General features: G+C 39.6%; 1 protein-coding gene across 1 annotated transcript in view; it reads left to right on the top strand.

The window, feature by feature from the left end:
- KCNAB1 (potassium voltage-gated channel subfamily A regulatory beta subunit 1) overlaps nt 1-15,403 on the top strand; it is a 416,871-nt gene continuing 401,468 nt past the window's right edge. The window contains exon 1 of the mRNA XM_016942215.4: nt 1-325. Coding sequence (XP_016797704.1) covers nt 51-325 — 275 coding nt within the window. The 5' untranslated portion in view covers nt 1-50. The remainder of the gene's footprint in view (nt 326-15,403) is intronic.

Here is a 15,403-nt window from a genome sequence, read left to right on the forward strand (position 1 = left end):
AGATTACTTTGATGACAGTGACTTCCAGTCTTCTCTGAAAGATCTCCACGATGCTGGCAGCCCGGACAGGGGCAGCGGGGAGTCAGATCTCAGAGGAGAACACCAAGTTAAGGAGACAGTCTGGGTTTTCTGTAGCAGGGAAAGACAAATCTCCCAAGAAAGCCTCAGAAAATGCTAAAGACAGCAGCCTTAGTCCCTCAGGGGAAAGCCAGCTCAGGGCGCGTCAACTGGCTCTGCTGCGCGAAGTGGAGATGAACTGGTACCTAAAGCTCTGCGACCTGTCCAGCGAGCACACCACCGCCTGCACCACAGGCATGCCGCACAGGTAAGCTGCCCCTGCTCTGCGCGGGCTTTGGGAGACGCCGTTCGAAGGTGCTCTGGAGAGTGCTTTGATTTCTTTTCCTCTGCAGCTGGAAGTCTTAACGGCTCTAATTGCCTTAGAGATGATTGGCACTTCAGAATGTGTAACCACAAAGAGCAGGATCTTGGTGCAAATGGCAAATAATGTTCCCTGCATTGTTATTCAGAAAAGTCCTCTTACAAGGAGGCAGTAGATGCTTAGGAGCTGACAGGACAAAAGAGCATTATGATTTTTCTTAAGTAAAAATCAGAGGAGTTAAGAGATGGTAGGAAAGTGCTCCCTTCCAAAATAACTACAAAAAAGAGTTTGCAATCTTTCAGCATTTCCTTTGCTCTGAGAACTTGGGGATGAGGGAAGAACATTTGTTTTGCCTGTTTGAAAAGTGGAGTTGAGTAGTGTGAACTTGTTGAATGAGGGGTCAGGCTGGCCATAGGGATGCAGAATGGGACATATTGACCACCAATATAGGGATCTGAGCCCCGTCTCTAAGACAGATAACATCAGGAGAAAAAGGTACCTTTTAAAAAAGAGATAAATGTAAGGCAAATCTCTATGGGTTTTCTTTCTGTTCTTTAGTCAGCCTCAGCTTCAAATAAAGCAGAGGAAGGATAATTTCACAAATCCCAGTGTTCCAAGGCAAAACGTACTGAGTAAAAAGTGTCTGGAGTCCTGAAATTTAAGGATGCTTATTTTCTATAATTTGTGCAAAAAATCTCTTAGGAATTAAAGATAATTTTGGAAGAAAAAATACTGTGAAAATAATACCTAGAATAGCTATGTTATTAAATGGTAATAAAAATTCCTTTGAGATGAAAAATGGTTCCAATTACGTAGTCAAAGTATGGAAAACTCCTTTTGTAGAGACTGTATGGTAGCACTGAAATTCTGCAATGCAGCCTGTATCAAAGCATCCAGTGCACTCTGAGCTGCCTTTCTGTCTATATTTCTATTTCCAAAAGACACTACAGAAAAACTTATTTAGTAATTGAATTAACTTGTGCATATAGACTAAAAACTTGTACCATACACTTTAAAACTCCTCAACTAACTTTCATTTTCTCTTTTTCAAGGCAGCAATAAATAGATATTTTAAAACCTAAACTATTATTCAAAAATCAACATTTAAAAATTAGCACAAAATAAAGCTTCTGGAAATGTTCTATGAAATACATTTGGTATTCATGGCCAGAGTGGTTTGTCTGAAGCTCTTGTATATGCTGTTGGGCCCACATTTGGGGTACATGGGAGGAAGACCCAAGGAAAATAGTCTCGTTTAAAGAAAGTTTGAATGAGCTTGTTAGTGTTACATATCTCATATTTCAAACTATTACATATCGCACATCTACAAATCTTAAAGCTATTATTAAAGATCCTCTAGGAAAAAGAGTTAAGTGGCAAAGGAAAGCATTGAAAATGGTTTTCTTCCGTAACATTTTCCTTGACTTGCGATATACCAGAAATTTCCTTTAAAGAGTCTAATACAAGACCACAGACTTCTTCATTATCTGACATTGGAACAACATTGAACAAGTCAGAGTGGCATATTAGTTAAGGTAACCAGGTTTAGCAAGAAACTTTTGGGGAAAAGCAAATATCTGCTCTTTTCTGCTTCACTTAAACAATACTATTTTGTTCTGTAATCAGAAAAGACTAGATTAGACATGATCCAGAATTAATGTCTCCTATGATAATCTGTGGGGTAGTGTTATTAATCACTGATTGACAATAGCATGGTGTTTCCCTTGTTTAGTAAAAGGGTTGAAAAAGAGTGAAGATATGTCCACCTTACATGATCAAAAATTAAAAATTTCCCATCCTCCTTTATTATTGCAGCATGATTATTTCCAGGAAGAAACGAGTATGTGTAGTTGGAACTAACTCTATTTATAAATTAAATACATTTATTACAGAGTTCAATGTTTGCAATAGCTCAAGAAACTAAGGCAGTTTTTCTCATCGCCAGAAACTTTTTTACCTCTCAAATGTTGGAACTACATTCCTCTGTCGAGTCCTTGAGATTCCTGGACAGTGACAATGTCTGATGGTGCAATCTCTTCCAATTTTAATGTTAGCGATAGAATGTACGATCCCCCAAGTCACCCAAATTTTTCTTTCATTTGTAAATGTCAGCCGTTGAGAAGTCCCAGAAAATTTTCTTGGACTTCCAATTGTTCTTTCTTCCAATAACATGGCCCATGAGTGATATCTCCATTAGAAACTTGTATGTAGAAGATAAATCTGATTAACTTATAAAATATTAACAAATTTATCCACCTGTGAAGCATTACTTACAAGACAGAATATGAAATGTATTGAAGAGTCCTTGAAGACATTACACATTTGCTATTGGAAATAATTCTGTGGGTCTTTGGTTAATGTTCATCAGTAAGGAATTGCTAGCGAACTCAAACTTGTTTCCTTTCTTGGAAGATGGAATTAAAATATTTTACATCAGGTTAATTCTAGTTCCTGAGGAATTTGAGGATTGCTTTATGTCCATATTCTATGGTAATTTATATTTGAAACAAAGGGTATTATTAAATGATTGGAAGAAAGCATTAGAGTTGGGGGAGATTCAGCAGTCCTGGTATATTTAAGAAGTAAAATTGCAGGCAGCAGGATAGGGAATGCACATTAGGTTTGTGGTAAGTAGTTCTGACTCCTGCTGTATTTACATATGACTATATAATGAAACAATCTAATATACTTTGCTTAATGCAGATTTATTGTTCATCTAGAGTTGACTTGATAACTCTGTGATACTGATTTTTTTAGAATGACAGCTCAGGGCCCTGCACCTTGAGGGAGGATAGGGCAGGGGCCAGAGTTCTGGAGTTGAGGGCAAAGGATTGGCTTTTCTTCTTACTGCCTGTAACTGTGGGCATTTTTTTAAAAAAAATTATTGTTTTTGAATAAAATTTTTTTTCTGTTTACAAAAGTAACATCTGAACTTTGTAGAAAAGTTTGAAAACAGGAAAATATAAAGCAGAAAAGGCTACCGTTGTTAATATTTTGGCATGCTTTCCCCAGCGTTTTGAATTTGGGTCATGGGTGAAAGTCAGAATATGATCATATCCTTCCTTTTTTCACTTAATATTACACCAATCTATTTTATTATCTTAAAAACTATTTAAAATTTTCTAAGGACTATATCTTATGACCATAATATTGCTTAGCCATTCTTCTTTTATATACTATTTATCATTATTAGATATAATATTACAATAAACATCTTTGTATCAGATTTTAAAAAACCATATTTCTGCTTATTTTCTTAGGCTCTATTTCTTTTCTTTTTTTTTTTTTTTTTTTGAGATGGAGTCTCACTCTGTTGCCTAGGCTGGAGTGCAGTGGCGTGAACTCAGCTCACTGCAACCTCCGCCTCCTGGGTTCGAGCGATTCTCCTGCCTCAGACTCCCAAGTAGCTAGGATTACAGGTGGGTGCCATTACGCCCAGCTAATTTTTATATTTTTAGTAGAGTTGGGGTTTCACCATGTTGGCCAGGCTGGTCTTGAACTCCTGACCTCAAGTGATCCGCCCGCCTTAGCCTCCCAAAGAGCTGGGATTACAGGTGTGAGCCACCATGCCTGGCCGAGGCTCTATTTCTAGAAGTGCAATTAATGGATGAATGTATTATATATGTGTATACACATATACAGAGATATGCAAATATATATTTATTTATTCTTAATGAATATTATCCAGTTGCTTTCTGGAAACATTTTTCTCATTATACCTTCTCACTGGCAATATTCAAGAATGCCTATCTTATTGCTTTCTCTGTACTACACAATGTTTATATGGAATCTTTAACATTGAGTTTTATAGTTCAACAAAATGTTGGGTTATTTAATGAACTTTTCCAGGTCTCAATTTGTTTGACTGCAAAAGGGTGCTAACACCATTATAAAGAACAGTCGTAGGCTGGGCATGGTGGCTCATGCCTGTAATACCAGCACTTTGGGAGGCCGAGGCAGGCAGATCACAAGGTCAGGAGTTCAAGACCAGCCTGGCCAACATGGTGAAACCTTGTCTCTACTAAAAATACAAAAATTAGCTGGGTGTGGTGGTGCATGCCTGAGGTCCTAGCTACTCAGGAGGCTGAGGCAGAAGAATTGCTTGAACCCAGGAGGCAGAGGTTGCAGTGAGCCGAGATTACTCCACTGCACTCCAGCCTGGGTGACAGAGCAACACTCCATCTCAAAAAAAAAAAAAAAAGAACCATTGCAAAACTTAAATGAGATAATGTGCAGTGATTTGAAAGAGGAACGTGCTTTGTTTTCACACTCTGTAAAATAGGGCTTGAGATATAACCCATACTGTACACGGTGTATTTAAGGCCTATGAAGAAAATTAAGGATGGATGACTCCAAAAATCCCCAACAAAAGTATATACTTCACCTAGCATCAAGAGCTGAGCATCCCGCTGTGCTCAATTAATATTTTATAAGAGACCTTTGTGTGTCCTCACCAAAAGCTTTTTAAGGATTTATAGGATACCACCCTCCTGAGGAAAAGTGACTTGGAGATAGAATACAATGAGCTTTTACATACTATCGGTATTCACATTTCAAACGATAGTTGACTGAACCTATTAAATTGAAGTTACTAGGAACATTTAGTAGGGCAAACTGACATGTGAGTGAAAATTTAGCTATAGCATTTTGATACTGATTTTGACCACCTTAATGAATGTTTCTTATTATCTAGGACAGTAGTTATACTGAGACTCGCTCCTAATATTTTCTCTCTCTGCTCTCAAAACTGCTTGACTTCCAAGAAAGTGTTTACTCACACTTGCTTCTAGAAGGCTGAATGTGGTTCTATGTGAGAAAAGGCAGTTAGTTTTCCAGGTGAGTTTGGTAGACTTGATTCCTGCCAACAGGCAGCAGGAGATCCAAGAGCTTAGAAGCCTTTGGCTGAGTTTATGAAAGCATCTTAATTGATGCAAGAAGTTTATGCAAGAAGATATTCTTGTTAAGAATCAAGCTGGAGGTCAGTGAGTACACATTCAACAGCCATTGATTGAGATTCTTGTTTGTACAAGGCCCTGTAGGTGACACAAAGATGAAATTAGAAAAGATTCTAGTTGCTTGCAGCCTAGGAGTAATTGGGTATGGACTTGGAAGATGTGCAGGATTTGAGCAGCAGGAGATGGGGAGGGGACGGCAGTCAATGTATAGGGAAGAGTGAACAGAGGTGCAGATGAAAGGGGCAGGAAATGAAGATGGAGAGCTGCTTCTGTTCATGAGGCTACTGACAGCATCCTTCAAAGTTTCTTGCAGGCTGGATCTGGGAGTGTGGCCGGGAGAACAGGAAGAGAGGAGGCCATTTGACTACTTTGGAGACTGGGGAGTTGGGCAGAGAGCAGGCGTGGAGGAGAGGCAGTGTGTGCAGGCCACTCTCAAGAAGAGGCAGTGCAGAGGAGAGAGTATGATAGTTGAAGTCTGTAGTAGAGTCTGGGGGGAAATTTGTAGGAGAAAGCTGATCTGTGGATGTTTTTAGGCAAAGGGGAGGAGTCCAGGGGAGAGATAATGTGTGTAATGCAAATAATAGAGCAAAATCGTCCCCATATCCCCAAGGAGGGGGAGCCTCTTGGGTATCAAATGCAGGTATTAGCTTTGGCAAAGTGAAGTGTAGCTGGGCCTGGTGATGAAAAAGCTCTGGAGTCTGGTGGCCTGCAGGCTGCATCTCAGCAGTACCACTTACTAGCCTGGAGGCTCTGGGTAAGCCCCTTGCCTGAGAGAAGCAGTTGGTTTTGGTTGAGGCCACAGATCCTGGAGCTAGGCTGCTGGGTTCAAGCCCTGGCTCTACCACTTATCAGCTATGTGATTTAGTCTTCTCAGCTATAAAAAGTGGGTAATGATGGCAGTAATACCTTAGGGTTGTTATGGGAGCTCAAGTGACTTAAGTAAGTATAGCTCACAGAACAGCAGTGGGCACATATAGTAGTAAATATGATATTATACAAAGGTCTTAGCATCATTCCTGATGCATGATCTATGCCCTTGCTATTATCATGAGACTGTTATTGGAGATGCCAAAAGTAGGGATGCCTCTCTTTTCTGGAGTGTACTCACACTGATACTGTAAATGGACATAAAAATATCTAGCTCATAAGACTGCTATAAGGATTCCATGAAATGATGTAAATCATCTGGTGTAGATTAGACACTCAATCAATTTTGGTGCTCACCTCTGCCACTTTCCTCCTTTTCTACATTCCTGGAACATAGTGGACATAGTAAGATGGTATCAGGGATGGAGTATGGAATGGTGGAAGTGAGCTACAATGGAATAACTCTAAATTATTCAACCAATATTTTTTTTCCTAGAAAAAGCTGTTAATTCATTTTTTGTTGTTGAAGAGAAAGCTCTTCCTTTTCTAAAAGATGATATCTATTTCTTAGAGCAGGCACATTCTCCCTAAGGCTGTAATTCTTGTCATGTTTGCATGAGCAGTCACATAGAAGTATTTTTTTCAGAGATATTGGAATATGAGGACATATTTATGTAGTTTACTGTGATTTTAGTTATATGCTAGAAAGATTGCCTCCTAGCTCATTGTTCTGTTGTTTTGCATATTAGAGAAAATGTTGGACCACTGAATGATTGGGCTAGGAGTGGGAGGGTGAACCTCAACAGGACAGGATTTAGGTAGCCAGAGAAAGTTACAGCATTCTAGCAGCAGCCTCTGGGGAGGGTTAGGGTTGCCATGGCCACTAAAGATGGTGATGATGTCCTTTGACTTGGCCATGAAGCTGCCATTGTCCTGTGTAGCTGCACCACTGGGGTGGTGAGTTGGAAGTAGACATCCCTGGACAGGCACATCCACTCCATGGGAGTGGCCAAATGCACAGGGACTTGGTTCAGTCTGCACCCCTGTGACTGCTTTTTTGGTTATCTTGACAAAACTGAGCCAGTTTCTCAGTTTTAGATTCCTCTTCACTTGGCGTGTGTGTGTGTGTGTGTGTGTGTGTGTGTGTGCACGTGCGCACGTGCGTGCGCGCCTGGTTTCTTCTGAATAACTGTGGACACCTGGAAGGCAGTGCCTCTATCTCAGTCTTCTGACTTGCCCAGAGGGTTCTTTCCTAACTGGACGTTGGTAAATTAGATAGAGCATCAGCTCTGGCTCCTCTTTCTGAGATCTCTCTGCCGCTACAGGGAATGGGCTCATGTAACAGTAGGAAAATTGGTTGAGGGGCCAGGAGCCATGATTCAAATCCCATTTTGCAGTATGGTCATAAGTAAGGTTTTTAAAGTTCTCCAGAAATCAGTGCTCCTCTGTAAAATAATGAGACTAGACGAGATGATCCCTTGAGCTTTGTCCAGCTTTGAGCCTGCGGAGTATAATGACATAAACCTGACCAAAGGGGCACACTATGTTGTTTATAGAGACAGTGCAACTGAAGTATCTCTGAAAGAAAAAGGGGATGAGGTGATACTTTGTTTTGAAGTTGTAGGAGAAGGAGAAAAATTCTCTTTGATTTTCAAAGTGTGTTATTTTATTGGTTGATTACTGACAGATATGTTTAATTTTTAAAAAAGTGTTCTTTAGTAGAAGGAGACAGAGTAACACAAATACCTACAATTTGTAGTATCCTTGTTTATAAGATGTCTTGTCGTGCATTATCTCATTTGCCTTCACACAACATAGAGCAGGTGTTCTCCTACTTTCCTGTGAGGGAACGTGCCTCATAAAGGCGACGTGCCTGATCATCTAGGCCCAGATCCCAGGTCTCCTGGTTCCTTGTCCAGGCTTCTTTACATGCTTTCAATGTTTCCCAAACTATGGCACTCTAATTGTGCCAAAGATAATTTTGGGGGGCATGTGGAAATTAAATCTTTCAATGGGTTGATAATTTATTTTCATGAATATTAGGAAGAAATATATAACATACACCTAAAATCTATAAATTCATGGCTATGATAGCAGGGCGCAAGGGTAAGTTTTAAAATAAATGAGTCAATTGAGAGGAAAACATTCACTAACTATAAGTAGTGGTGGAATTGAGATCTGACAAAAATCCTCAAGGTGATACACAAAGGACTATTTCTTTCATCTCCTTCATAATTATCAAGCATTTATAAAGCATGCCTTCTTCCCGGGGCTTTTTATAGTCATTCTGTTTAATTCATACAACAACCTCATAGTCTTGTTACAACCCATATCCTTCAGTGAAGGAGAGTGTGGTTCTGCCTATTCATTTTTTGTCAGTCGTTGATTTTTTTTTCTTCTTTTCCCATTAAGGGGATGAAATATTCCCTGAGCTACCTCCCTGCTGAATATGCTTAAGTATGTTCCAGGTTATCTTTTTGAGCCTTCGTTATTCTACTCCATATCGAAGGTCAACCTTTCTAGTTCTGTCTCTATGTACCGAATACTCTGCTTCTCTGGGGTGTGGTGATATCATACCATGAGTTTAAAATTTAGCCTTAGCTATACAGCTTAGCTTATTAAAGTTTCACGTTTACTTTTCAGGTTGTTGTGCAGTTGTGGTATTAGCCAGTTAGAGATGTTGTGCCCCTTGCCTCCTCTATAAGTCACCACAGATATATAAACTGGGGACACATTAATATAAGCTCTGATGTCAGGCTGACTTAGGTCTAAATTCAACCCCTTACAATCTATGTGACCTGGAACCTCAGTCTTCTCACCAGTAAAATCAGAATAACAGGGTTACATATTCATAGAGTTGAGAAAATTAAATGAGATAATATCCATAAAAGTTTTAGCACAATGCTGAGTGCATAGGAAGGGGCCTTCAGCAAAAGCCATAATTACTATTCCCCTTTGAAGTGCCATCAGGCCATCTGTTATTTTGCCTCCCTGATCTTCCTCTAGCTAGGAGTCTCTCTATGAGCCCCTCAAGCTTGGGAAAATTCTCCAAGCCTTAGCAAATGGTCTTGACATGCTGCTTCCCTCCTCGCTTAACTTAGAAACTTGTTCTAAGATTTTCATTCATACCCTGATTTTAAATCTTTTCTGATTAACATGGACCAAACGCCTTGTCTGTCTCACACTTCCTCTCTCCATGCACAGTGGATCCATCTCTTGACTCTGGAATAAAAAGGCCTAGGTTTAAATCCTAGCTCTGTTTCTGGCTGGTTGTGTGGATTTTAGCAAAACACCTCTCCTCTCCAAGCCTTGATTTTGTCATCTATATGGTGGAAATGAAAACATCTGTGTTATCCATCTTCTAGGATTTTAAAGATTAGATCCAAAGTATATGTGAAAATACTCTCTATGTTATAAACTACTATCTATGTGTTCGCTATTATTTTTATTACCTTCTGCACTGGACGTGGGCTCTAAGTCAGCTTAGAACATGGCTTAAGAGCATGGTTACCCCTAATCTGTTTTTCTAGTAAAAATAGGTGTAGATATAGCCTTCATTCCTTCATTCCTTGACCTTGAACAAGCCTTCCTGGGCGAGCTGACCAAAGTCTATGACATCTGCCTTCTTTTCCTAATATCAACAACTGTTTATTGAATATTTATTATACAGCTAGCACATTCCTTAGATATTCCATTGATTCCTTCCCAATGATCCATGTGCATGTGATGCCTATTTTTATGATCTTCACTTTGTGGAAGGAAATTGAGCCTTAAAAATGATCCTGCCCAATGTTAGCCAGTTAAGCATGTGATAAAGCCAGTACTTGAATCTGGAGACTCAGGCTGCAGACTGCAGATGCACATCTCAACTCAACAGAATAGCTCCCCCCCTAGTTTGGGTTGATTATTGATCACTACAAAGATGTCATTTTAGTAATTTCACTTTTCACCTTCACTTTCCACCACACTATAAGGTTCTGTAACTCGGGATGTGGCAGTCATGTCTTCCCCTCCCATTTGAAGTCTTTGCTTCTTGCTCTGCACCTGTCTATCAAAAGGCTGGGAGGCTGGAATGTTGGGAAGTCACTCAGGTGGATAGCAAAGGGTTGTGTCATAGGATGAACTATGGATTTTTATGTTTCCTCAGGCTTTTCTCCCACAGAAACTGTTTCCATCGAAAGAGCTGTGTAAGTGCAGAGGCCTGAGGAGGCACCCAAGTGACATCCCTTATTAGATAAATTTAATTCAATTTCAGAATTTGAGTTTAAGTCAGTCTTTGGCCATCTCCTTCTCATCCTAGCTCTGAGAGCTAGACAGCAATAGCTGCCCAGGTCTTTCAAATTGTAGACTGTGGTTGTCACTGAATGGCATGTGCTAATGTCCTGCCAGGGATTTTTACCATTGTATTGTGTGTTTTTGCTGCATGGGAGGAGGAAACAACACGGTTTTGAGGAGCACTTACTCATATTTCTTTGGAGATGGCAGTTGAAACAACAGCTTTCCCCAGCAGCCTCCCCAGGTATGTGAAATGTCATCAGGTGTCAGTTTTAGAGAAAAATCTCCATTCCATGGCAAAAGAAATTAGGAGCTTTTTGTGCATTTTTGGTACACACATTGTGACCTAATTTCAAAAAGAAACTTGCCAAATATTTCTTCAGTCTCCAAAAAATTAAACTAGGCTTCCCGCCAGATATCTGGCTCTGGTTCCCAATCCAGGAACGGCTCCCAAATGCTGATTGTGAATAGGCTGTAGGTGAATGCCTTTTACAAAATAAAGTGCATTGTTTTTATTAAAGGTAACCCTAGCTGCAAAAACCTGAAACATTAATACCTTGAAATCAGAAAGTTTATTTCAAGCTGAGTACAGTGGTGGCTCACAATGGTAGTCCTAGCTACTCAGGAAGCAGATGTGGGAGGATTACTTGAGACCAGGAGTTTGAGACCAGCCTGGACAGCACAGTGAGACCTTGTTTCAAAAAAGAGAAAGTTTGTTTCTTACTTATGCAAGTCCAACCAGGGGTGGGAAGGGTCCAGTCAGGTGGGACTTGGGCTGATGAAAATTCTGTCATCTTCATCTTTTGTTTTCTAAGCTGGGCCATAGCTGAGCATTGACATGGATCAAGAGAGGAGTATGGGAGGAGCAGGTGGAGGCCCCATTTTGTGGGCCAGACCTGTAAGTGGTATCTGCAGGCAGAGGCAACATTGACTGGAATTCAGCCACATGACCACATTCAACTGCAAAGGAGGCTGGGAATTGTAGTTATAAATGTATGCCTTGGAAGGAAGAGAAGTGGGCATGGTGAATCCCAGGTCTGTTTCTGCCACAGAGCTGTGCTTGAAACAGGGTTAGGGAGCTTCTACTGTAGAGTTTGGCTATTTTCCATAACATGGAGAGACCAAGGTATTCCTTTACTTTCAATGTTATTCCCCTTGTTCAAACTGGACCCCTTGACCTGACCTTTCCTGAGCCACATGGTGGGTCAATCTCTTCTGGCTTCTTTGTTTGGATCTCAACTTTCCTGTTTCACTGAGAAGGCTGATGACACTTCAGAGACCTGTAGATGGTCATCTGATATCCACCTGGCAGTGGAACACTGATAAAGTAAGCAGCCTTCCTTATGTCAGTCTATGAGCATCAGCTCTCATTTTGAACCTGTCAGAGTGTTTCTCATTGCCCTGAGACTCACTTATGGCTGGATGAGGCTCTTGGCAGCTCATGTGTTATTCCTCCCCCATTCCATTGTGAGATGGAGTTGCTGCAAGGCCATCCCTTTCCACGGTAACAGCCACAGACTCTGGTGCCACAGACATGGGCTGATGTCTCAGGAGGCAGGATCAGGCACATGGAAACAAGGGTCAGGGAGCACTTGTGGAGAGCCAGGAGAGCTCACTAATTCAGTCCGTTATTTCAGAACCGATAAGGTGTGTGTTTTTAAGGGGAGCTTCTACAACATTGTGTTCATTTAAACAGTGTAATCATTACACGTGTTTTTCTATAATGTACCTCCAGGATTCATAACAACAGACAAGATAATCACTTTGCTCCCAGAAGCAGGAGACAGTGTGGTTTTGAATGTAATGTTGTTAAATAAAATTGCATATCCTCAATGATATTCTGGCATTCTTCTCTGAGTCACTATCCTCAATCAAGGTATATATACATTTTTGTGCAGAATTAATGAGGAATTTGGAGAATAATAGGTTAAGAAAATATGGTTTGTATACAAGAGACTTTTTATTACTAATATCTCCAATTTGAAATATTTCCTTAAAAAATCAAAGCCTAAGGTACATTTCGTAGCTTAATCTTCATATTTAATTTGATTACAGCAATGGACATTAAGTATGAAACAAGCTGTCCAAAGGGCTGTTGAATTATTTAATTACCTCTGGGATTAAGGAGGTGAGAGTCAGCATAAACAATTCCACAAGTGGGATGTGTTAGAAAGATCAGCTCTTTCTGTCTCAAGCCTAGTAACTTGAACGATGTGACTATCCAAACACCAGTTGCTGTTGAACAAAATATTAAATGCTTAAATCTGTTTGCAATATTTTACATTCCAGATGGTCATTTATCCAAAAGAAGTACTGAATGTGTTTTAAAAGTATTTTCAGTTAAATGAATTTTCAATGAAGTTAACATTCAGAATTAGTTTTTTAAAAAGGAAAAAATATACTTACTTTTAAGGACATTCTTTTATTACCATATATGTAACATTGAAATAGTTTCTAACAATCAAACTAGAAAATTAAACAGAATTTATTAAGGAAGTTTGAGCATCTACCATGTTCCAGTTCTGAGGATACAGGGATGCAGAGTCAGGGCTTCTTGCCCTGAATGATCCTGGAGTCTGTTCAGGGAAGACAACACTACAGTCAAGTTTTTTGGTGTGATATTAGAAGTGTGAAGGAAATGCTATAAAATTCAGGTAAAAGGGTGATTAGTTATGCCGGGAGGCAGGGAGACAGGGAAGAGAAGCATCAGGAAAAAATACACTTAAGATGCGCCATTTCAACTAGACTTATACAAGAATGCATGGGGGTTTGTGGGAATGCAAACCAATGAGGAAGCAGGTAAGAAACAGCCGAAGGAAAGAAACATGTTATCGGCAGCTTGAGAACAAATTGGTTGACTTTTGTTTTTTTTTTTTAGGCTAACCCACCAAATTGCTATTAACTGGAAAAAAGTTATGAGGATGGGACTGATAACATTTCTAAATGCAGGAAATATTCCCAATTAAGCCGCATTCATCTGACATTGTCAGAGAATGAAAATTTTCACCCAGGTGATTTTTCTAATACCTGAAACTTTCTAATTTAAGTGTCAAGGCTTTATTTTAACTTTCTAAACCTGAAGAAACAACTTGACAACTCTCATTTATCTTAATAAATGTCAGCTATTGTGCTATGTTAAAATATCCTCAGGGGCTATTAAAGCATATGGATCTATCTGCCTTGAAAATTGGAGGCCTCATTTTGCTATTTTATTTTTAAATTTTGGCTTCTGAAATTTTTCTTCCTCTATTATTTTTTCTGTATCCTCACCTTGCTGTAAGCTTTTCTTGCTGCTGTCAGGATGCCTGCCTTTGATAGTTCTTTTAATCTAATTTGCTATCTTTACTTTAGGGAGGGATGGGAAATAAGAAATCCAGTCTTGTTCAAATTATGACCAAGAAAGAATACATGGTTTATGAATTGAGGTACTCAACCAGGTGGTTTGAAATGTAGGCTTTGGGATATCTTATTTGTTCATTTGTTCATTCTTGGTTGTGTTTTATCTGGAAAGGTTTCTAAAAAAGGTGATCTCTACAAATTCAGTTGTTACTCTATTTGAACTAACATTTGAATCTGTTTGGGAAAATGTCAAATGCTGAAATTACTTCAAGTTTATGTTTATCTTGGAATAAACCATAGATATTTTATAAAAGCAAACCATATAGAACACAATATTTCAAAATGTTGATGGGATGCTTGTAGTCTACATTTTATAAATTTCTCAGCCAAAGAAAACATTCTAGCACAAATAGAGTAAACAAAGTGAAACTATTCATTTGTCTTCTATAGCAGAGACACACTGAGGGCTTTTCAGTGGATTGTTTTTCAACAGTTTTGCCTTGGAACTTTGGTGATTAAACATTTACAATTATTATACAGTGAAATGGCATTTCAAGAGGCAGGATGGTATATTTGGGAATTCAAAATATATAAACGGATTTAGTTTTCTTTTTTCTTTTTTTTTTTCTTCACGGTGGAGTCTCACTCTGCTGCCCAGGCTGGAGTGCAGTGGCATAATCTCACCTCACTGCAACCTCCGCTTCCTGGGTTCAAGTGATTCTCATGCCTCAGCCTCCCGAGTAGCTGGAATTACAGGCTTCTGCCACCACACCCAGCCAATTTTTGTATTTTTAGTAGAGACAGGGTTTCATCATGTTGGCCAGGCTGATCTCAAACTCCTGACCTCAAGCGATCCTCCCAGCTCGGCCTCCCAAAGTGCTGGGTTTACAGGAATGCGCCACTGCACCCAGCCTGGTTTAGCTTTTTTTCCCCCCATTTTTTTCCCCAGAGGAAAAGCTAATAACTCAGAGAGTATTCAAATCATGCAACTATTAGGCTGCCAGGCAAAGATTTAAGTCCTTGTCCACTAAGCCCATGCTCCTGGAAACTTGCACTTTATTCCAGTCCTTACAATAATGACTGCTTAATAGTGCCAATTTACCTGGATGTCTATTACCTTATTTGTAAAACAAGATAATTAAATCAGTTTATTTTTAAGAGTTCTTCTAGCTCTAGTTAGACTCCTAGATATCTTAGATTAATCGTAAGTGCCTAGAAGATGAAGAGAGAGATTGCTTGGTTGGAATGATCCCAGTGAGACTTCTTAGTGCATGATATCACAAAACTGAAAATATAAAATTTTAGGCTTGCTTTTGTAGCTGAGATTTACTTTTCATGGTGCCATTCTGCACCCCAGCCTCCAAGGCCTTGTCATGGACAAGTTCCAGACCCCATAGAAATAACGTGTCAAAGAAGATAGATAAGCCCCATGGCAGAGCATGTGGCACCAGTGTCAAAATATGTGGAGTTCTTTGCAACTTTCAAAACTGCTTTCTGAGTAGGCACTTAAGGAGTGATGGAGGTATTTCTTGCTAGATGAAGAACAAATAAGCATCATTCAGATAATCTCTCATTTCTCTTTAGCAAG

This window comes from Pan troglodytes, chromosome 2, assembly GCF_028858775.2.
Source record: "Pan troglodytes isolate AG18354 chromosome 2, NHGRI_mPanTro3-v2.0_pri, whole genome shotgun sequence".
In the NCBI taxonomy this organism is placed as follows: Eukaryota; Metazoa; Chordata; class Mammalia; order Primates; family Hominidae; genus Pan; species Pan troglodytes.